Source organism: Saccopteryx bilineata, chromosome 6 (assembly GCF_036850765.1).
Source record: "Saccopteryx bilineata isolate mSacBil1 chromosome 6, mSacBil1_pri_phased_curated, whole genome shotgun sequence".
In the NCBI taxonomy this organism is placed as follows: domain Eukaryota; kingdom Metazoa; phylum Chordata; class Mammalia; order Chiroptera; family Emballonuridae; genus Saccopteryx; species Saccopteryx bilineata.
This window is the reverse complement of record NC_089495.1, coordinates 168,135,042-168,152,230: the sequence shown is the minus strand read 5'-3', so window position 1 is coordinate 168,152,230 and position 17,189 is coordinate 168,135,042. Positions and strand designations below refer to the sequence as shown.

The 17,189-nt window shown below is 41.9% G+C and overlaps 1 protein-coding gene across 2 annotated transcripts in view; it reads right to left on the bottom strand.

The window, feature by feature from the left end:
* Positions 1-17,189, bottom strand: part of RALGAPA2 (Ral GTPase activating protein catalytic subunit alpha 2) — a 386,122-nt gene that overhangs the window by 102,460 nt on the left and 266,473 nt on the right. For both annotated transcript variants that reach the window (XM_066237690.1, XM_066237692.1), the window contains one exon: positions 10,493-10,651. In XM_066237690.1, coding sequence (XP_066093787.1) covers positions 10,493-10,651 — 159 coding nt within the window. The remainder of the gene's footprint in view (positions 1-10,492; positions 10,652-17,189) is intronic.

The window sequence follows — 17,189 nt, the reverse complement described above, 5'->3', positions numbered from 1 at the left end:
GGAAGCAAATACTGTTTTCATGAATAGGAAGAATAAGTATCATTAAAATGTCTATATTACCCAAAGTTATCTATAAATTTAATGCAATTCCGATTACAATACCAATGGCATACTTCAAAAGATATAGAACAAATATTCCACAAATTTATATGGAACCAAAAGAGAACACGAATAACCTCAGCAATCTTGAAAATGAAAAATAAAGTGGGAGGTATCACACTTCTTGATATCAAGTTACAAAGCCATTGTAGTCAAAACAGCTTGGTACTGGCATAAGAATAGGCATACAGATTAATGGAACAGAACAGAGAACCCAGAAATAAACACATGCCTTTATGGTGAATTGATATTTGACAAAGTAGGTAAGAGCATACAATGGAGTAAAGACAGTTTCTTTAATAAATGGTGTTAAGAAAATTAGCCAGGTACATGCAAAAATTGAAACTAGACCTCCATCTTACACCATTCACAAAAATAAACTCAAAATGGATAAAAGACTTAAATGTAAGTCGTGAAACCATACACATCTTGGAAGAAAACATGGGCAGTAAACTCTCCAATATATTTTATTTTTGCTGATTTATCTCCATGGCAAGTGAAATCAAGGACAGGATGAACAAATGAGACTATATCAAACTAAAAAGCTTTTGCACAGCAAAAGACACCATGAACAAAATAAAAAGACAACCTACACAATGGGAGAACATATTCACCAATATGTCTGATAAGGGGTTAATAACCAAAATCTACGAAGAACTTCTAAAACTCAACACCAGGAAAGTAAACAATCCAATTAAAAAATGGGAAAAAGAACTGAATAGACACTTCTCCAAAGAGGACATACAAATGGCCAATAGGCATATGAAAAAATGTTCAACTTCACCAATCATCAGAGAAATGCAAATTAAAACCACAATGAGATACAACCTCACACTTGTCAGAATAGCACTCATTAACAAAACAACACACAATAAGTGCTGCCGAGGGTGTGGAGAAAAGGGAACCCTTCTGCACTGGTGGAATGCAGACTTGTGCAGCCACTGTGGAGAACTGTATGGGGTTTTCTCAAAAAATTAAAAATAGAACTTCCTTTTGGCCCAGCTATCCCACTTTTAGGAATATATCCTAAGAATACTAAATCACTGATTCAAAAGAAGAAATGCACCCCCATGTTCATTGTAGCATTGTTTACAATAGCGAAGATCTGGAAACAGCCCAAGTGTCCATCAGTGTACGAGTGGATTAAAAAGTTGTGGTACATATACACAATGGAATACTACACGGCCGTGAAAAAGAAGGAAATCTTACGTTTTGTGATGGCATGGATTGACTTGGAGATTATTATGGTAAGTGAAATAAGCCAGGCAAAGAAAGAAAAATATCATATGACCTCACACATATGTGAAATGTAATGAACAAAGTGAACTGAGGAATGGAATAGAGGCAGAGGCAGGGTCACAGGGACTAGAGGGACAGCAGTAAGAGGGAAGGGGGATGAGGGGATGGGGTCAGAGAAGGTAAAGGATTAGTGACACTATATATACATAGCAGAGATGTAGATAATAGGACAGCAAATCCTAGAGGGAATGGGGGATGGAGTTAGCGGGAGGGGGCAAAGGAGATATAAAAACGAACACAGGAGTGGGGGGTGAGGGAGTTACATTCAGTGGGACACCTGAATCCATGTAAACACAATAAATTAAAAATTAACAAAAATTTTAAAGAAAGAAAGAAAGAAAGAAAACATTATTTCAGATGATATGATAATGGCATGATTATATTCACAGAGTCTCTAAAACAGCGATTCTCAACCTGTGGGTCGCGACCCCGGCGAGGGTCGAATGACCAAAACACAGGGGTCGCCTAAAGCCATCGGAAATACATATTTTATTTAACCGCTGCTCTAAAAGAATCTACAGAAAATATTCAGAATAAGTCAGTTTATCAAGGTCAATGGATACAGATAAACTAAAAAAAAATCCTACTGCACCAGCAACAAATGTTTAGACAATGAACAGACACTACTAAAAACAGCATAAAAATATGAAGTCCACACAAACAGATCTAAAAAGGAAAGCATTAAGTTTTAAAACGTTATTGAGAGACATTAAAGTAGTCTAAAAAGTAAAGTCTTCTAAATAAAAAAAATCTCTCTTCATAGACTAGAAGACTGAACATTGTTGTCCTTTCTCTTCCCAGATTGATTTATAGATTCAGCGCAAGCTATCTTGAGCTGATTTTGAAATCTATATGGAATTAAAGAGATCAAGAAAAGTTAAGACAGCCTGACCAGTGGCGGTTCAATAGCTCAAGTGTTGACCTGGGATGCTGAGGTCCCAGGTTCAAAACCCTTATGTCGCTGGCTTGAGCGCGGGCTCATAAGGCTTTAGCACAGGCTCACCAGCTTGAGCGCAGTCACCAGCTTGAGCATGGGATCACGGACATGATCCTAGGGTCGCTATCTTAAGCCCAAAGTTGCTGGCTTGAGCAAGGGGTCACCCCCCCCCCCGTCAAGGACCTTATGAGAAGTAATCAATGAACAATTAAAGCAATTGCAACTACTAATTGATGCTTCTCATCTTCCTCCCCTCCTGTCTGTCTCTGTTGCTATCTCCCCGCCTCTGCTAAAAAACAAAACATAAAGGGAAAGCTAAGACATTCTTGAAGAAGAATAGAGAATAGGGTACGGACTGTCCCAGCTATAAAGGCAGTGTGACAGAGGCACACCAGACCAGAGGAGCACAGGCAGAGCCTCCTGCATGAATGATGACAGATGAACACTCATTTCTGGTGCTAACTTTGATATACCACCTTGTGAGGTGAGGATATTCACCTACAGATATGGTATATCCTTGGAACCAGGGACCAATCCATAACCAGAAAACTCAGGTCTGGGAAAGGGCGGGTAAAACCTTGTGCTTCCCACTTTATTCCTCCTGACCCACATCATAATATTTTTTATTTATTCATTTTAGAGAGGAGAGAGGGGGAGAGAGAAAGAAAAAGGAGGAGGAGCAGGAAGCATCAACTCCTATACGTGCCTTGACTAGGCAAGTCCAGGGTTTCGAAGTAGCGACCTCAGCATTTCCAGATTGATACTTTATCCACTGTGCCACCACAGGTCAGGCTTTTTTTTTTTAATTTTTATTTTGGTGAGAGAAGGATAGAAAGACAGATTCTCACATGTGCCTCGACTGTGATCTACTGGCAACCCCCATCTGGGGCCAACACTTGAATCAATTCAGCTACTGGCTGCGGGAGGAGAAGAGAGAAGGGGAGAGGGATGGAGTAGAAGCAGATGGTCACTTCTATGTACCCTGACCGGGAATTGAACCTGGGATGTCCGTATGCTGGACTGACAGTCTACTCACTGAGCCAACCAGCCAGGGCCTGATTTTAGCTTTTAGACTTAAGGAAGCAGCGTTCCTACCTGAAGAAGACACAATGGTTCCCTTAATTTAAAGTGGAAATTGCCGCTGGCTATAAGATCTCCAGACGACTAGATAACAAGGCCTTAGCACAGTGCCTGGCACGAAGCTGCTTCAATAGATGTATGCTGCCTGCATGAGCAAGTGCAGGCCTCCAGCTCCAGGCTCAGATCGCTAGGCAGGAACCGGATCTCCTGCCCCTCTGCACATTTCTAGAACAAAATATCCTGAGACTGTCTGTGTGTTACTTCATGGAGATGACTGAAAGGTCAGAGACAGAGTAACAGGTGTAGCCTGGGGTCGTGAGCAGGCTTCCATGGCCACATCTCTTCTTCCATTGGGTGGGTTTGAGAAAAGGGATCCACAGTTAAAACACAGAGATGCAGAAACCGCAGAGATCAGGGAAAGCTATTGTGGGATCAGCACCCTCAACAGAGAGGAAGCAGTCAGATCTGGGGAAATTCAGATGAGAACAAAGGATGGGACTTAGTTCTACCAGGGATGACAACTGATTGTGTCCTCTTTATGACAGTCCTTGGGGCATGGACATCTTACTTCCAATGAGAAAAATCAAGGAACTAGTCTTCATTGCCTAAAATCACTCACTGTTGCCTAGTCCTTGTAACAATAACAGCAAATAAGAAAGAATAACCCTTTCGTTCTATCTTTAGAAGTACCACACTTAAAAAAAAAAGTTATTTATAATAGATTCCTTAAAAACGTAAGTGCCTTTCCTCCTATAACTCACACTAAAGTCAGTCTGGAGGTGAAGTTGGGAAGAAAGTATTCATGACGAAAACAAAGCAGCAAGAACAAACAACAGCCTAGTGAATTTCAGATAAATCACAGAAAATACAGCAGTCGGGATAAATTCTCTAGTTCTGAGGGCAAATTCTTAGAAGAGATATGTACTCTATAGTTTAGAAAAGCAGACACCAAAAAGATGAAAGAAAATATGGGTGTGATTCTATGACTAACGTTGTTTCAGGAGAGCCAGTGTAAGAGTTGTGGGGCTGTGAGAACAGGAGCATGACCACAAAAGTGTGAAACAATATGAGTGGGCATCACCACAGAAATGGGAGGAGTAAGATTAACATCCATTGAGAATAATCTCACATTCTGTCCACTGAAATAGCATCTCAATCCTTAAAATAGTAAGGAGGGCTTATAACCATGTTATGGGTTAAGATGAAGTCTAGAGCCATAAAGTAACTCTCCTAAGGTCAGATGCCCTAGTCAGGAATGAGGCCGGGATCTGAACACTAAGGGCCTTGTTTCCTTTGCACGGGTTCTGTGTGCCCAACACCCTGGCCTCCCTTGTTTGGCTTCAGCTTAGGGTGTGCAGATGTTCGTGGGAATATGGAAAGGTGCTCCTGCATGTGCTGAAAGGTCAGGAGAACATGCCCTGTCTCTTGAGCCAGAAGGCCCTTCACGCCGAAGTAGCTCAGAGGCCAAGGCTGAGAACCGTTTTGCTTTCTGACATGAAGCAGGCTCTACCATTTGCTGCTCAGCATACATGTACATCCTGGCTCTGGCTGGCCGCAGGAGGGAGGAGAAGACAATGGAGAATAAGATGTATATATCAAAGACCAACTAAAAAGCGCAGGGGTGTGTGTGAAACAATGTCAACTCTTAAGGAAGATTAGTTGAGAAGAAATTCTCAATAGCCAAATTGTTATGAAAGCTAAAACAGGAGGGAGGAGTTAACAACAGGCTATAGATTTTTTTTCATCTGCACTGAAGCTCATTTTATAAATAAATGTCCTTTATTATTCTCTGGCAACTACTTCTGAATGACTCAGATAATCTTTCAAAAACTACAAGAGGAATAACATAAATCCCTTGTATCCAGGGAATTCCTCTAATTAGGAGTGGCAACAAATTAGAGAAAAAATTTGATTTTGATGTAACATCTGCAAATGACAGCTGCCTTTTCACCAAGTTCTCAATGCCATTCCTTTACTAAAAATAACAACAACAATAAATTACCAAAACAGAACATATTGCAGCAATCCATTTAATAATGTATTTTAGCAAATTCTGGTTATCTTCAATTATCTTTCTTTTTTTTAAAATTAAGTGAGAGGTGGGGAGGCAGACAGAGAGACTCCCGTATGCACCCCGACCAGGATCCACCCAGCAGGCCCCCTACCAGGAGATGCTCTGCCCATCTGGGGCTGCTGCTCTGTTGCTCAGCAACTGAGCCATCTTATCACCTGAGGCAAGGCCATGGAGCCATCCTCAGTGCCCAGGGCCAACTTGCTCGAACCATTAGAGCCATGACTGTGAAAGAAGAAATGAGAGAGAGAGAGAGAGAGAAGGGGGAAGGGGAGAAGTGGAGAAGCAGATAGTCACTTCTCCTGTGTGCCTTGACTGGGAATTGAACCTGGGACTTCCGCACTCCACGTGGAAGCTCTACTGCTGAGCCAACAATTATCTTTCCAAAATAAACAATTCTTAACATATTCAAAAGTTAACAACTCACTTTCTGCAACAATTTCCCAAAACAGTTTAAAATGTATGACTTAATCTCAAAGAGGTTATTTTGATTGGGGTTGACATAAATATTTAAGAAAGCTGCACATTTGAAATAAAAAGAAAGAAATTTACATAACCATGTTGTAGTCAAATACACTCGCTATATAATGAAGCCACAGTGGTAAAAGAGTTTTCTTTCAAACACAGGTGCCAGTTCTGGCTCCTCTTGGTCTCACAGTACAAATGGCCCTGTGACTTGAGGTGCATTAGCCAGCCTTAAGCAGCATTTCTGGGCACTTGCTCTAGGGGAAGGCCCTGGACTAGCTGTCATCCTGAACAGGGACACAAACACCTTAGTCATAACAGTTCCTGAGTCTGCAAGGGATCCAGACACTACCTCAAAAGCAGCCTGGGGAATTGGGACAACCTGGGAAAAGATGGGCATCTAGGAACAAGAAGCTCCTAGGCCCGTTGTCTTGAAGGGACTCTTAGAATCCCTGAAAGGACTATAAAAATAATTGGGCACCCAACCTGAATGTGACAAGAAGCAAAGGTCCAAAGAAATGGAGAGATCTGCCCAGGACAGCCGCCCATCTGTGGCAGCACTGGAACTAGAACGACGGGGCCGCTCTCCCATCTCATCACTCCTCAGAAATGACTCACCACCCTCCAGGTGTCTCCATGCCCAGAGCTACCAGGGCTGAGCAGGTAGAGTAGGTAGTGTTTGGAGGACATTAATATGTTTTTCAATTACAAAACTGACACTCTGGCTGAAATGATAAGGAGAACCATTCACCAAAGCCTCCTCTTATTTTCGCTGCTCCTGAATGTCTGCCCTTCCATCAGACAGTCACCAGCCAGCCTCTGAAATGCCTGGAGATACACATGCCCAAAGTGCTAACACTTACTTTCACAAATTCATAAAAGCAAATGTTTTGAACATCAGTATTACTTTCACTTTCTGAAAGAAGGAAAGCAACACGGGTATTGTCTGATACGGGGGCTTTAGGAATCACCTTTCTGCAGAACAAATGGGCATTTTAACACACCTTTGAAATCACTCACATTCTGCACTATGTGCAGGCCCTCCCTGACTGCTGACTCGGCAATAGAAGTAGGAAAAAAAGAACTCTGACAATAGCACATTTCTTTTCTGTAAAGAAAGACTAAATTGTGTTGATATTTATGGAGATGGACTTACTTTTAAAGTAATTCCACAATGAAATTATGTTGCCAAGCACAGATTTTTATTTCTCTATTCTTTAAAAAGTTCAATAAAAAGCTCAAGAAGTGAGCAGGCCCTCTCATCCGTGAGGGTTTTATGTGCTCACTATGAACACCCCCACTTCGCTAACATACCATTTTGCAAGTGCTCTGTATTAGCGGAGGCGGATGCTGCCAGACACATAATTTGTATCTTTAAGAGCACTGTATGGAATGAAAAAGCGAAATATGTTAAATTTCAAAGGACTTGGAAGCAATGCTGACTGTGAGCTTGTATTACAAATAGCCCTACATTATTACATACGCTATTAATGAGGCCGATGAATGAGAGTACAATTTGAATATGCATGACTCTGTCCAATGAGCAGGACTTTTGTGTACTGATGAGGTTTTTTTTTTGTCCTCCAAAAAAGGATTAAAATTTCTCTGAGGAAAGTATAGCTTGCCAGAGACCAGTAAAATAAATGTACTTAAATCAAAGAGTCACACCATATTCAGATGAAATATACAAGTGCTGAAAGAATGACTTTGACTCTACCTAGAATTTTTGAAACTTGTATATAACCCGTCCTCCCCAAAAGAATATTCCTCAACTTTAATCAGCAGCATCATTAAAATTTCTAAGCAAATATAATGATTTCTGGTGGAGATTCATAAAAGCAGGCATGGCTAAATAAACCTTTTGAGCACAAAGCCTTCACTTTTCATAGTAAGGAGCACTAGTTAAAAAAGACGAGGGTATGGGTAAATTATTGCACCAAATGGCTGAGAATTAATCTCTGCTGACTAGCTGTAATCTAACGAGGCGTCTGTGTCCCAGGGAGCCCGCAGCATGTCCCTGGCGGTATGTGCAGTGTATCGAGTCTGCGTGGCACCCTTTGTCCTCGCTCACAGGCGGCCTTTCCCCTCATTGTCCATAATATCCTCATGCATCTGGGACGCGTGGAATGCATTCACACTAACAGACTGACCATTGTTTTCTCCCAGAAGCTTTGTTGAGCAAAGACTGCAGCACGGTTACTGATAATTATATTGCTTAATTAATCGAGACAAAAAAAATTTGCAAATCATTGCCCGGTTGCCAAGCAGGGAGATAAAAAATGACAACAATACAAGCTGAAGCAATATAACAAAAGTAACAGCTATCTGATCAGAAATTCTTATATAATGAAGCTATTAATGCTAAATCGGTTAATGTTAACATTGCTCCAGGTGTCTCTACTTAGATGCAAACAAAAAGGCTAACATTATGGATATAAAAGGCCAAATGTTGCCATGGATTCTGTAACCTGATAGAGAGGACAGTCTTTTCATTTGATTAGGGAATGCAATTTAAATACCAGGGACTGCAGCCAAACAAACAGACTTTCCCTCCACAAGCCTCTTGCATTCACCCCGGGGTCAGTGGTTGGTGAACAAAAGGTCAGCCACACTTGCCCTGGAAATGTCTGGATTAATTTTATTACATTGTAATGGTCTGCACTTTAAATGCAGGGATAACACTAAATTTCTAGTCGGCCGTTATTCTGCCTTCCCTTTGGGCTCTTTGAATGGAAAGATTCAGAATGCTATTTTCTCAACTCAACTTGTCAGAATTTATGAGCAAATTTATAAAACTTAGAAACCTTTTTAAAGTAAATTTTAAAAAGTATGTTTATATTCATTTTCATACATTATAAGTGTAGTATCTTTTACATTCTTTATACATTATAGAAATAAAGGCAACATTTTTAAAACACTGACACATTAGAGGGCCGTGTTGAAAAGGAACTAATTAAGACAATCCATACTAAATTTTAAAGAAACACATTTTCCACTTTTGAGAGCTACTGGATACTGAATTTATTGGTTGTCTAATACTAAAATTTTCAGTTTAGTGCTTAATATTAAACTTGTACTCTTTACAGATAAATGCAGATGCTATCAGCACTGAGCATTTTCTTAGAAAAAAGTGAAAACTTCACATATGCAGAGACCTAAATCAAAGATAATACAAATATTTAATATAAAAAAATTTCGGCATTCTTTCTTCTGAACTAAAAAGAGGGTTCCCTCTATGTCAGGCTTCTCACCAGCCAGAGGAGGACTTTTCTGAATTCAGGTGACCCACACTGTATCTAGTTTGAGAAATAATCATGTTAAACTTAGGATTCATTATTTATTCATTTTATTTTCATGGTAGCAACTATGACAAAAAAACAATAATTGCAATAATAACAACTAACACTTAACCAGCTTTTCCTCTGGGCCAGGCACTGTTTGAAGCACCTCTCATTTCTGAGCTCATTAATTAATCCTCCCAACATTGACACTTTAGAGGTTATATGGCCCAGTAAATCTCAGTTATATTATTTTAAAGCTTAAAAGTAGAAAGTACTTAGAATGTTAACCTTTAGCACCTTTAGGACAATAATTTGGAATGTAAATGAAGATTATTTTCAATATCAAGCTTAAATAGGCAAGTGGGAATGACTAAATACACTAAACGCTAAGATACATTAAAAAACTTTCTATTATCAAATGTCAAAATAATCTGGAGATGTTTTCTCTGAACATATGTACCCTGATTTATCAATGTCACTGCATTAAAATTAATAATAAAAAAATAAAAATAAAATAAAAACTGGTCAGATTAAAAAAAAAACCCTTCTATTAATAATCCCAAAACAAAACAAAAAATGTTCACATAGTGCTTTATATAAAAGCACTCCTAACGTACCACTAAAAACATGGCAAGGACCAACACCCCAGCCATGGGGTCTAGTACAAGGCACATGGATTGTCCCAGCTAGTCCCATGATCAGTATCAACTGACATGACTGAACTGGCCCTGTTCAACGCTTCAATGGGTAAAAGTTGTCACCTGCGCTGTGCTACAGAGGCCCAGCCTCTTCATGGACACGCCCACATTCTTCCAGACTGACCGTTAGCAACTGTCGGAGGCTCGGCAAACAATGTCCGTCCATCAGGCAAAGCTGAATTCTATAACCACAGCCATTCACACTGATATGGGTTTACTCAACTCATTATAAATTAATATTCCCCAAGTTTTAAGTTATAATTTTTTTTAAATTACAAATTAAAAAAATTTGAAACATTTTAAAAATCATAATTTCCCAAGAGGGTAAGTAATAAAATGCGGAATTCTGTGCACATTATGAAAGATTCTTTGAAAATTCCAATTCTTATACCATGTGTATTTAATTCTTATACCATGTGTTATTCAGATACATGTAAGACATTCTCTACTTGGAATAAAGTCCCCTTTTAAATATTTATATCATTGTTTCAATAACAGTGAATCATATCGCAAATGCTATATGAGTCAGTTAATACAGTCAGTCAACAGTGTGAAAATGTACCTCTGGTTTCTTCGTTATCGCAATGAAGAACATGTGATTCTTTATTGGGTAAATAATGATTGAAACGTCTCCAAAGGCGGTTGGGATAATACCCCTGCGGTAGTCCCTGGAGTGTTCAGACCAGACGATGTGGACCTCGTCATTCCCCAAGTGACGAAGCTGCAATGGTAAATTGGTTCTTTATTAATCAGTGATAACAAACAGTTTATGAGGGGTCATGGCTTACAAATTGAATTATAATACTCAGAGGCAAAAATATTTCACTACCCAGAATAGCTACATCACCAATGTCCTCTATGAGAGTCTGAAAGTGCACAGGGCATGAACACACACCTCACCTCTCACGAAATACGCCTGTAGGATGCACATAAGCAGTGCATTACAGCTGGAAGGGAGCAAGACCCTATCAAGGTGTTTTGTTTTGTTTTGTTTTTGTGAGACAGAGCAGGACAGACATACAGGAATGAAAAGAGATGAGAAGCATCAACTCATAATTGGGGCACCTTAGTTGTTCATTGATTGCTTTCTCATAAGTGCCTTGACCAAGGGGCTTTAGAGGAGCCAGTGACCCCTTGCTCAAGCCAGCGACCATAGGGTCATGTCTATGATTCCATGCTCAAGCCAGACACCCCACGCTCAAGCTCGTGTGCCTGTGCTCAAGCCGGATGAACTGCACTCAAGCCAGCAACCTCAGGGTTTTGAACCAGGGTCTTCAGCATCCTGGGCCAATACTCTATCCTCTGCACTGCTGTCTGGTCAGGCTCTAGGATTTTTTTTAATTAAATTTTACTCCTGCATCAAAACCTTATGCTTATATTGCTGAGCATGCTTATAAACAATTAACGTAAGTTTTTAATCCTGTGTTATGGTAGAGCTTCATAAAACTTACTTTAATGGTTAAGAAAAAAAGAATATGAACATAAGAGAATATAAGCCATTATAACACAATTGTTACCAAATATATAAAAACTAGACTTCTGATAATTCTTAGTTTTATACATACTACTAAATACTAAATATTTATTAGTATTCATACTAATATTTAATATTAGTATACATACTAAATACTTACTAGTATACATACTAATGAATACTACTTCAATGTAGTAAGAACACTAGTACCTAGCATTTAAAGAGTGCCTTACTGTATAGAAAGTATGTTCACACATACTGTTTGCTTTACTTTTTACGTTATCTCACAAGGAGGCAAAGGGGCTCAGGAAGGAAAAGGCGTCCCCTTCTGAAGGTGCATGGACAGTGGTGGCATCGGGACGGAAACCTGGGTGGGGCTCCTAGTTCAGCGCCATTTCTAGTTTTCACGGCTAACAAGCCTATGCCCAAAACTACTCGTGTTGTAACAGCTCAAATAACTTAGCCCACTTGTTTATCATTTTATACACAGAGAGTGATAAATTGTTTTTGTTTTTTTTACAGAGACAGAGAGAGAGTCAGAGAGAGGGATAGATAGGGACAGATAGACAGGAATGGAGAAAGAAGAGGAGCATCAATCATCAGTTTTTTGTTGTGACACCTTAGTTGTTCATTGCTTGCTTTCTCATATGTGCCTTGACCGTGGGGCTACAGCAGACCAAGTAACCCCTTGCTCAAGCCAACGACCTTGGATCCAAGCTGGTAAGCTTTGCTCATCAAAGCAGATGAGCCCGCGCTCAAGCTGGCAACCTTGGGGTCTCGAGCCTGGATCCTCCATATCCCAGTCCGACGCTCTATCCACTGCGCCACCGCCTGGTCAGGCCAGAGAACCATAAAATTTAAAAACAACTCAGAGATGCCAGGTGTTAGTTAGGGGCTTTTTTGCATGCCTCCAAGGAAAGGACCTCTGAGAGTTCTTCCAGGGCTGAGCTCTGTCAGATGCAAGGACTCCTGTAATAAAGCTACGTGATGACCACAGGTCCTGGGCTGGAGAGAGCAGCACGTAAAATCATCTGAGTGAGCCTGAAAGTGTGACTACAGAAACCAGATCATAGAGATTAAAATTCTGGTGAGCCTGACCTGTGGTGGCACAGTGGATAGAGCTATGACCTGGAACTCTGAGGTCGCCGGTTCAAAACCCTGGGCTTGCACACGCAGTCAAGGCACATGCGAGCAACAAACAACTAAACTGAAGCAACTGTGAGTTGATACTTCTCACTCCTCCCCTCACTCCTCTTTCTGTTAAAATCAATAAACGAAATCTTTAAAAAATTGTTGGCCAAAATTGACGTCCTAAAACTCTTTGATACCTCCCCAAAATTTGAGGTTTCAGTCCTCTGACACACCACAAATCACTGTCTACCACCATGAAAAAGCACTTCTTGCTTGCTAGCCCATGTTGATAGATGAACCCTAAAGGTGACTAAATTCAGAGGCACTTTAATAAGAGAGAAATGTTGTCTCAGAGCGAATGTTTTTGTTTTGTCTTAAAATATATATATAAAAAAATGCTTTGGAATACTATTTATTTAAAATGTTAATATAAATACCATTTTCTTTGTAGACTATTTGACCACAAAAGGAAAATCCAAAGTGACCCTAACATGGCCTCCTTTCCATTTATAAGGTTACAAAGGAAGCTGGTTTGCTACAATGCCTCCTTATTCTTCACTCCCTCCTACTTCTGGGAACAAATATACAAGATGATTTTTAAGAAAGAGATGCGCACCTGTACCGTTGCACCTATAGTGAGGGGTGCACGACTTCATTGTGTCTGACTATGGGCTCCGGGACAAATGCATCTGTGGATGCTGAGCACAAGTCACGATGATCCAGAACCACTTAATGGTGTCTACGACTTTCTAAGTGCAAAACTACTCACCACGTCTTCTGTTTTCTTCTCCTTTCCCCTCACATATAAAGGCTAAAAGGGTAGCTAGCGTGTAACCCATTACATACAGTTAAAATAAGTAAATTAAAAAAAAACAACAGTGGGTACTCATAACAACACTAAACATCTCTATTTTTCTATTTCCATATCAGATGTTCAAACTTTTCTTTCTTTTCTTTTTCTTTTTTGATAAGATATTCAGGGATCTCACAACACACTTCTGAAATGCAACCCTTTTGGAGTGAAAACACGGTGACAGTATCTCCAGAGGCACAATAAAGACATATTTTCAAGAGGAGTCTCAGTGGTATCAAGTTGAAACTTTGGGGGGAATTTAGACCAGCAGAAGCTAATTTTGAAAGCTGGGGCTCCCCAGAACTCATACCTCTACTATTCATCCTGGCAAAGAGAGCCAACCTTCCTGGTGGTTCTGTGCCCCCTGGTATAATGCTGGCACAAAGGTCTTAACACAATCGACCTACCTACCTAACCCCTTCCGAACGTGGGGCTGCCACCTAAGCCAGCACCCTATGGCGTCACCTCTCCTGGGATGGCTCTTGTGGAGCCAGAAGCACACACTGCAAGGCATTGGCTCAGAGGTAAGACTGATTATTGAAATGCTGCAGTTACTCTCCCTTCTCTAAATTAGGTTACTCAATTGTAGAACCTAAGTAAGTCTCTCCTAATTCTGTTTGCAACTGCATTTCAGAACCACAGCAAAGGAGAATAGCATCACACCAACAGACCCATCCTCCCAGTGTGGCAATTCTGTAATTAGGGAAGAGCCAGTTTGGGGTGGTATTAACACACTATCCATCATCTCAAAGCTGCTTTCAACGTCACGAGCCTCACACCTCTGTATCCATCACAGTCTAACTGGCTAGCTCACAAAGCTCAGAGCTAAGGTGCCAAGCACCCACTTCTGCTGATGACAGGAATACAAGCAGGTAAAACGAATAAATCAAGCTGGCCTCCTGTCAGCCATGTCAGACCACAGATTGGAAACTTCAAAGTGTTGCTCTGTTTAAACGGGATTTCATTAGAGATGTTATTCTGTGAGTTTTGAAGATTTTTGATTACAGGCCCTTGAACCAGAGACCCATCAGAGAGTTCGGTGCACACAGGACAGGTTGCTATGACTCGTGCATAACCTGGGAGGAGGCGAGTCCCGTGCTGGGCAGGAGCTGTCATTCACACCAGCGCCTGCTTCAACCGCACAGCAGGCTCCAGAATGTGCAGGCGCCTAACAGGCTCAGGACAAATGCTCAGCTCTTAAGTCTTAAGAAATGAAGTGCACGTCCTCCCACTTCTCGCCCTGACAGAGTTTCAAGTCCCTCCACCTAGGCCATTCTGGCCTGCTGCTGCCAGGCAGCATGCGCTGGTGACACTGGTCATGGTACACACCTAACAGGCTGACCTCCTTTCTCGACTAATTGCATTACATCGCCAGCTGGCTCCAGAAGGAGTCGTCTGTTTGATTGAAGAATTCCTGCCCCTCAGTGGGCCCGACTGCTACTTTTACTAAGTAACAGTCAGGCCTGACATCCCCATTGTTCAGCTGACAGTGTGCCCATCCTAAAATCTAAGTTTTATTTGTAAATTAACCAAGAAACTTCCTGCCAGCACAGTGCTGCCTGGAGACTGATAATGTGGGCCTTTCATCCTTTTTGCTCGTCCTGTATCACTGCCAATTTGTTTTTTATGCGGCTGGCCAGCCTGAGGCTATAAAAGCCTTGTAAGACATAAGTGCAATTATAGTCCTGGAGTCAAATGAATTGGACAAATCCAATAGCACAGCTCGGCCCCCACTCTGCAGACCCTACAGCAGTTAGATTAGCTGTGAAAAATCTAATCTAGCGAGAGCTAACAAATTTCTGCAGTGAAGGATCAAGAGTTCAGTGTGGGGTTGCAGCCGGGCTGCAGAATTGAACAAGTTCCCCCACGACAGGAGCAGAAGAGCGCATGAATCACTTTAGAATTCTGCAGCCCATTTTTAAGCTGTTGGGGACAATTTAGTTAGAATAAGACCAGAAACTGTGGACTGCTGTTACTGTGACTGAGTTTTAGTCTAGCTGTGAGACATTCCGACAAAGAGAGTTTGTCACTAATGATGCTAAATCTTGGAGCTGCAAATGGGATCATCTGAATTTTTATTATTATAGTAGGGAATGTTGCAGGCAGGCCAAGCCTTGGGACATTATTTATGGCATGGTGTTTTATCCAGAAAATACTACATCTCTTCTCAAAAAAAGACAATCCTACTTTACTAAGGAAATAATTTATAAAAATTTTATATATAAACCTATCTTTTAATAGTTCTTAGTCATAAAATCATAGACTATGGTGATACATTTGCAGAGCAGCAGTGATACACAAGGAAGTAAAAATAAAATGAGAGTAAGCCCTACCGGGGGTCTGGGTCCTCTGGAGTAGATTCTCCGAGGGCACAGTGCTCTAAGAACACACACCTCTGCCAGGGCAACCATCAAAACCTGGGACGTGGAAGTAGTTCCCTCACGTCTGTGGAGCCAGCTCACAGCCTGCAGGAGCTATGCTAGTGCATGGGCCAAGGCGGGAAAGCCAATCACGCTTTGTGCATTCCGGACACTCGGCCACTGGGGGATGTCTGGGACTGCGCTGTGACCAGAGGTCGGAGGTGTCCTAGCAGATTCACTGCTGCCCACCATGAATGTGGCCCAGAAGTCTGCAGCCACAGTAGTGAAAAGACCAAGCTGCAGAGGAAAGGAATAAAGCAGGGACAGAGAGGCCCATTGGCCAATATTGACTATCTGCCTAATGGGGCAGGGGATAACAGAATCAGTCAGCGAGGGGCAGTGATGAGCTGACGGTTAGAGATCTTAGCAGGCACTGTGCTAAGCACGTTTACAAGCATTATCCATTTACTTTACAACAACCCTGGGCCACAGGCTGTGTTTTTTTAATCTCATTTAATAGAAACGGAAACTGAGGCACAGACTGGTGAAGTAACAGGATACATGCTTAAGCCCAGGTCCAGACTGTGGCTATCATAACCACACCAGACCCCGACCCAGGCCAGCCTTAGTCAGCACCTGTCGGACCTGCTCCTTGAATCCCTGTAGGAAGACAGTGGGTGTGAGGTTGGAACTCCAGGTCCTGCCACTCACTAGTAGTCTAGTTGAAGTTCTGCTTATCTGGAAGCTCCCAGAGTGGTCAGATTTCCGGGCTTCCTCCCCAGATTAAATGCCTCGCCCACTCAGGTGCTCCTCTCTGCTAACAGTAGTCACAAAGGCGAGTGCACAGCAGACGGGAAAGTACAGGGCTCTTTCCCGGGGTGGGGGGAGGTTACTCAGGGACGGAGGAGCTTTCCTGGGAATTCCAGAAAAACTGCTCACAAGACCGACGTGAAAGAGAACACAAGGTAAGTGGCACAGGTGGGACAATGGACAGCAGCTCCCCTGCATGCGTCACTGTGTCAGACACTGTGGGACCTCCCCAGCGGGTCTGAGCCCCCCAGTACGGGCTCTCTACAGGGTCTGAGCCCCCCAGTACGGGCTCTCTACAGCGTGTGACCTCTGCCAACCTGAGAGGCCACCAGCATTACTTTCGTCAGTTAACAGTCATGGGAGAGAAGATAAAAAATAGTCCATTTAAGATCCTTCCTTTGCCTAAATCTTAATCTCAGGATTTAAGACCCAAATGATTGATGCTATTCATATTTCCCTTTATCCAGTACAGGTGTCCCCAAACTACGGCCCGCGGGCCGCATGCGACCCCCTGAGGCCATTTATCCGGCCCGCCACACTTCCGGAAGGGGCACCTCTTTCATTGGTGGTCAGTGTACTGGAGCACTGTATGTGGCGGCCCTCCAACGGTCGGAGGGACAGTGAACTGGTC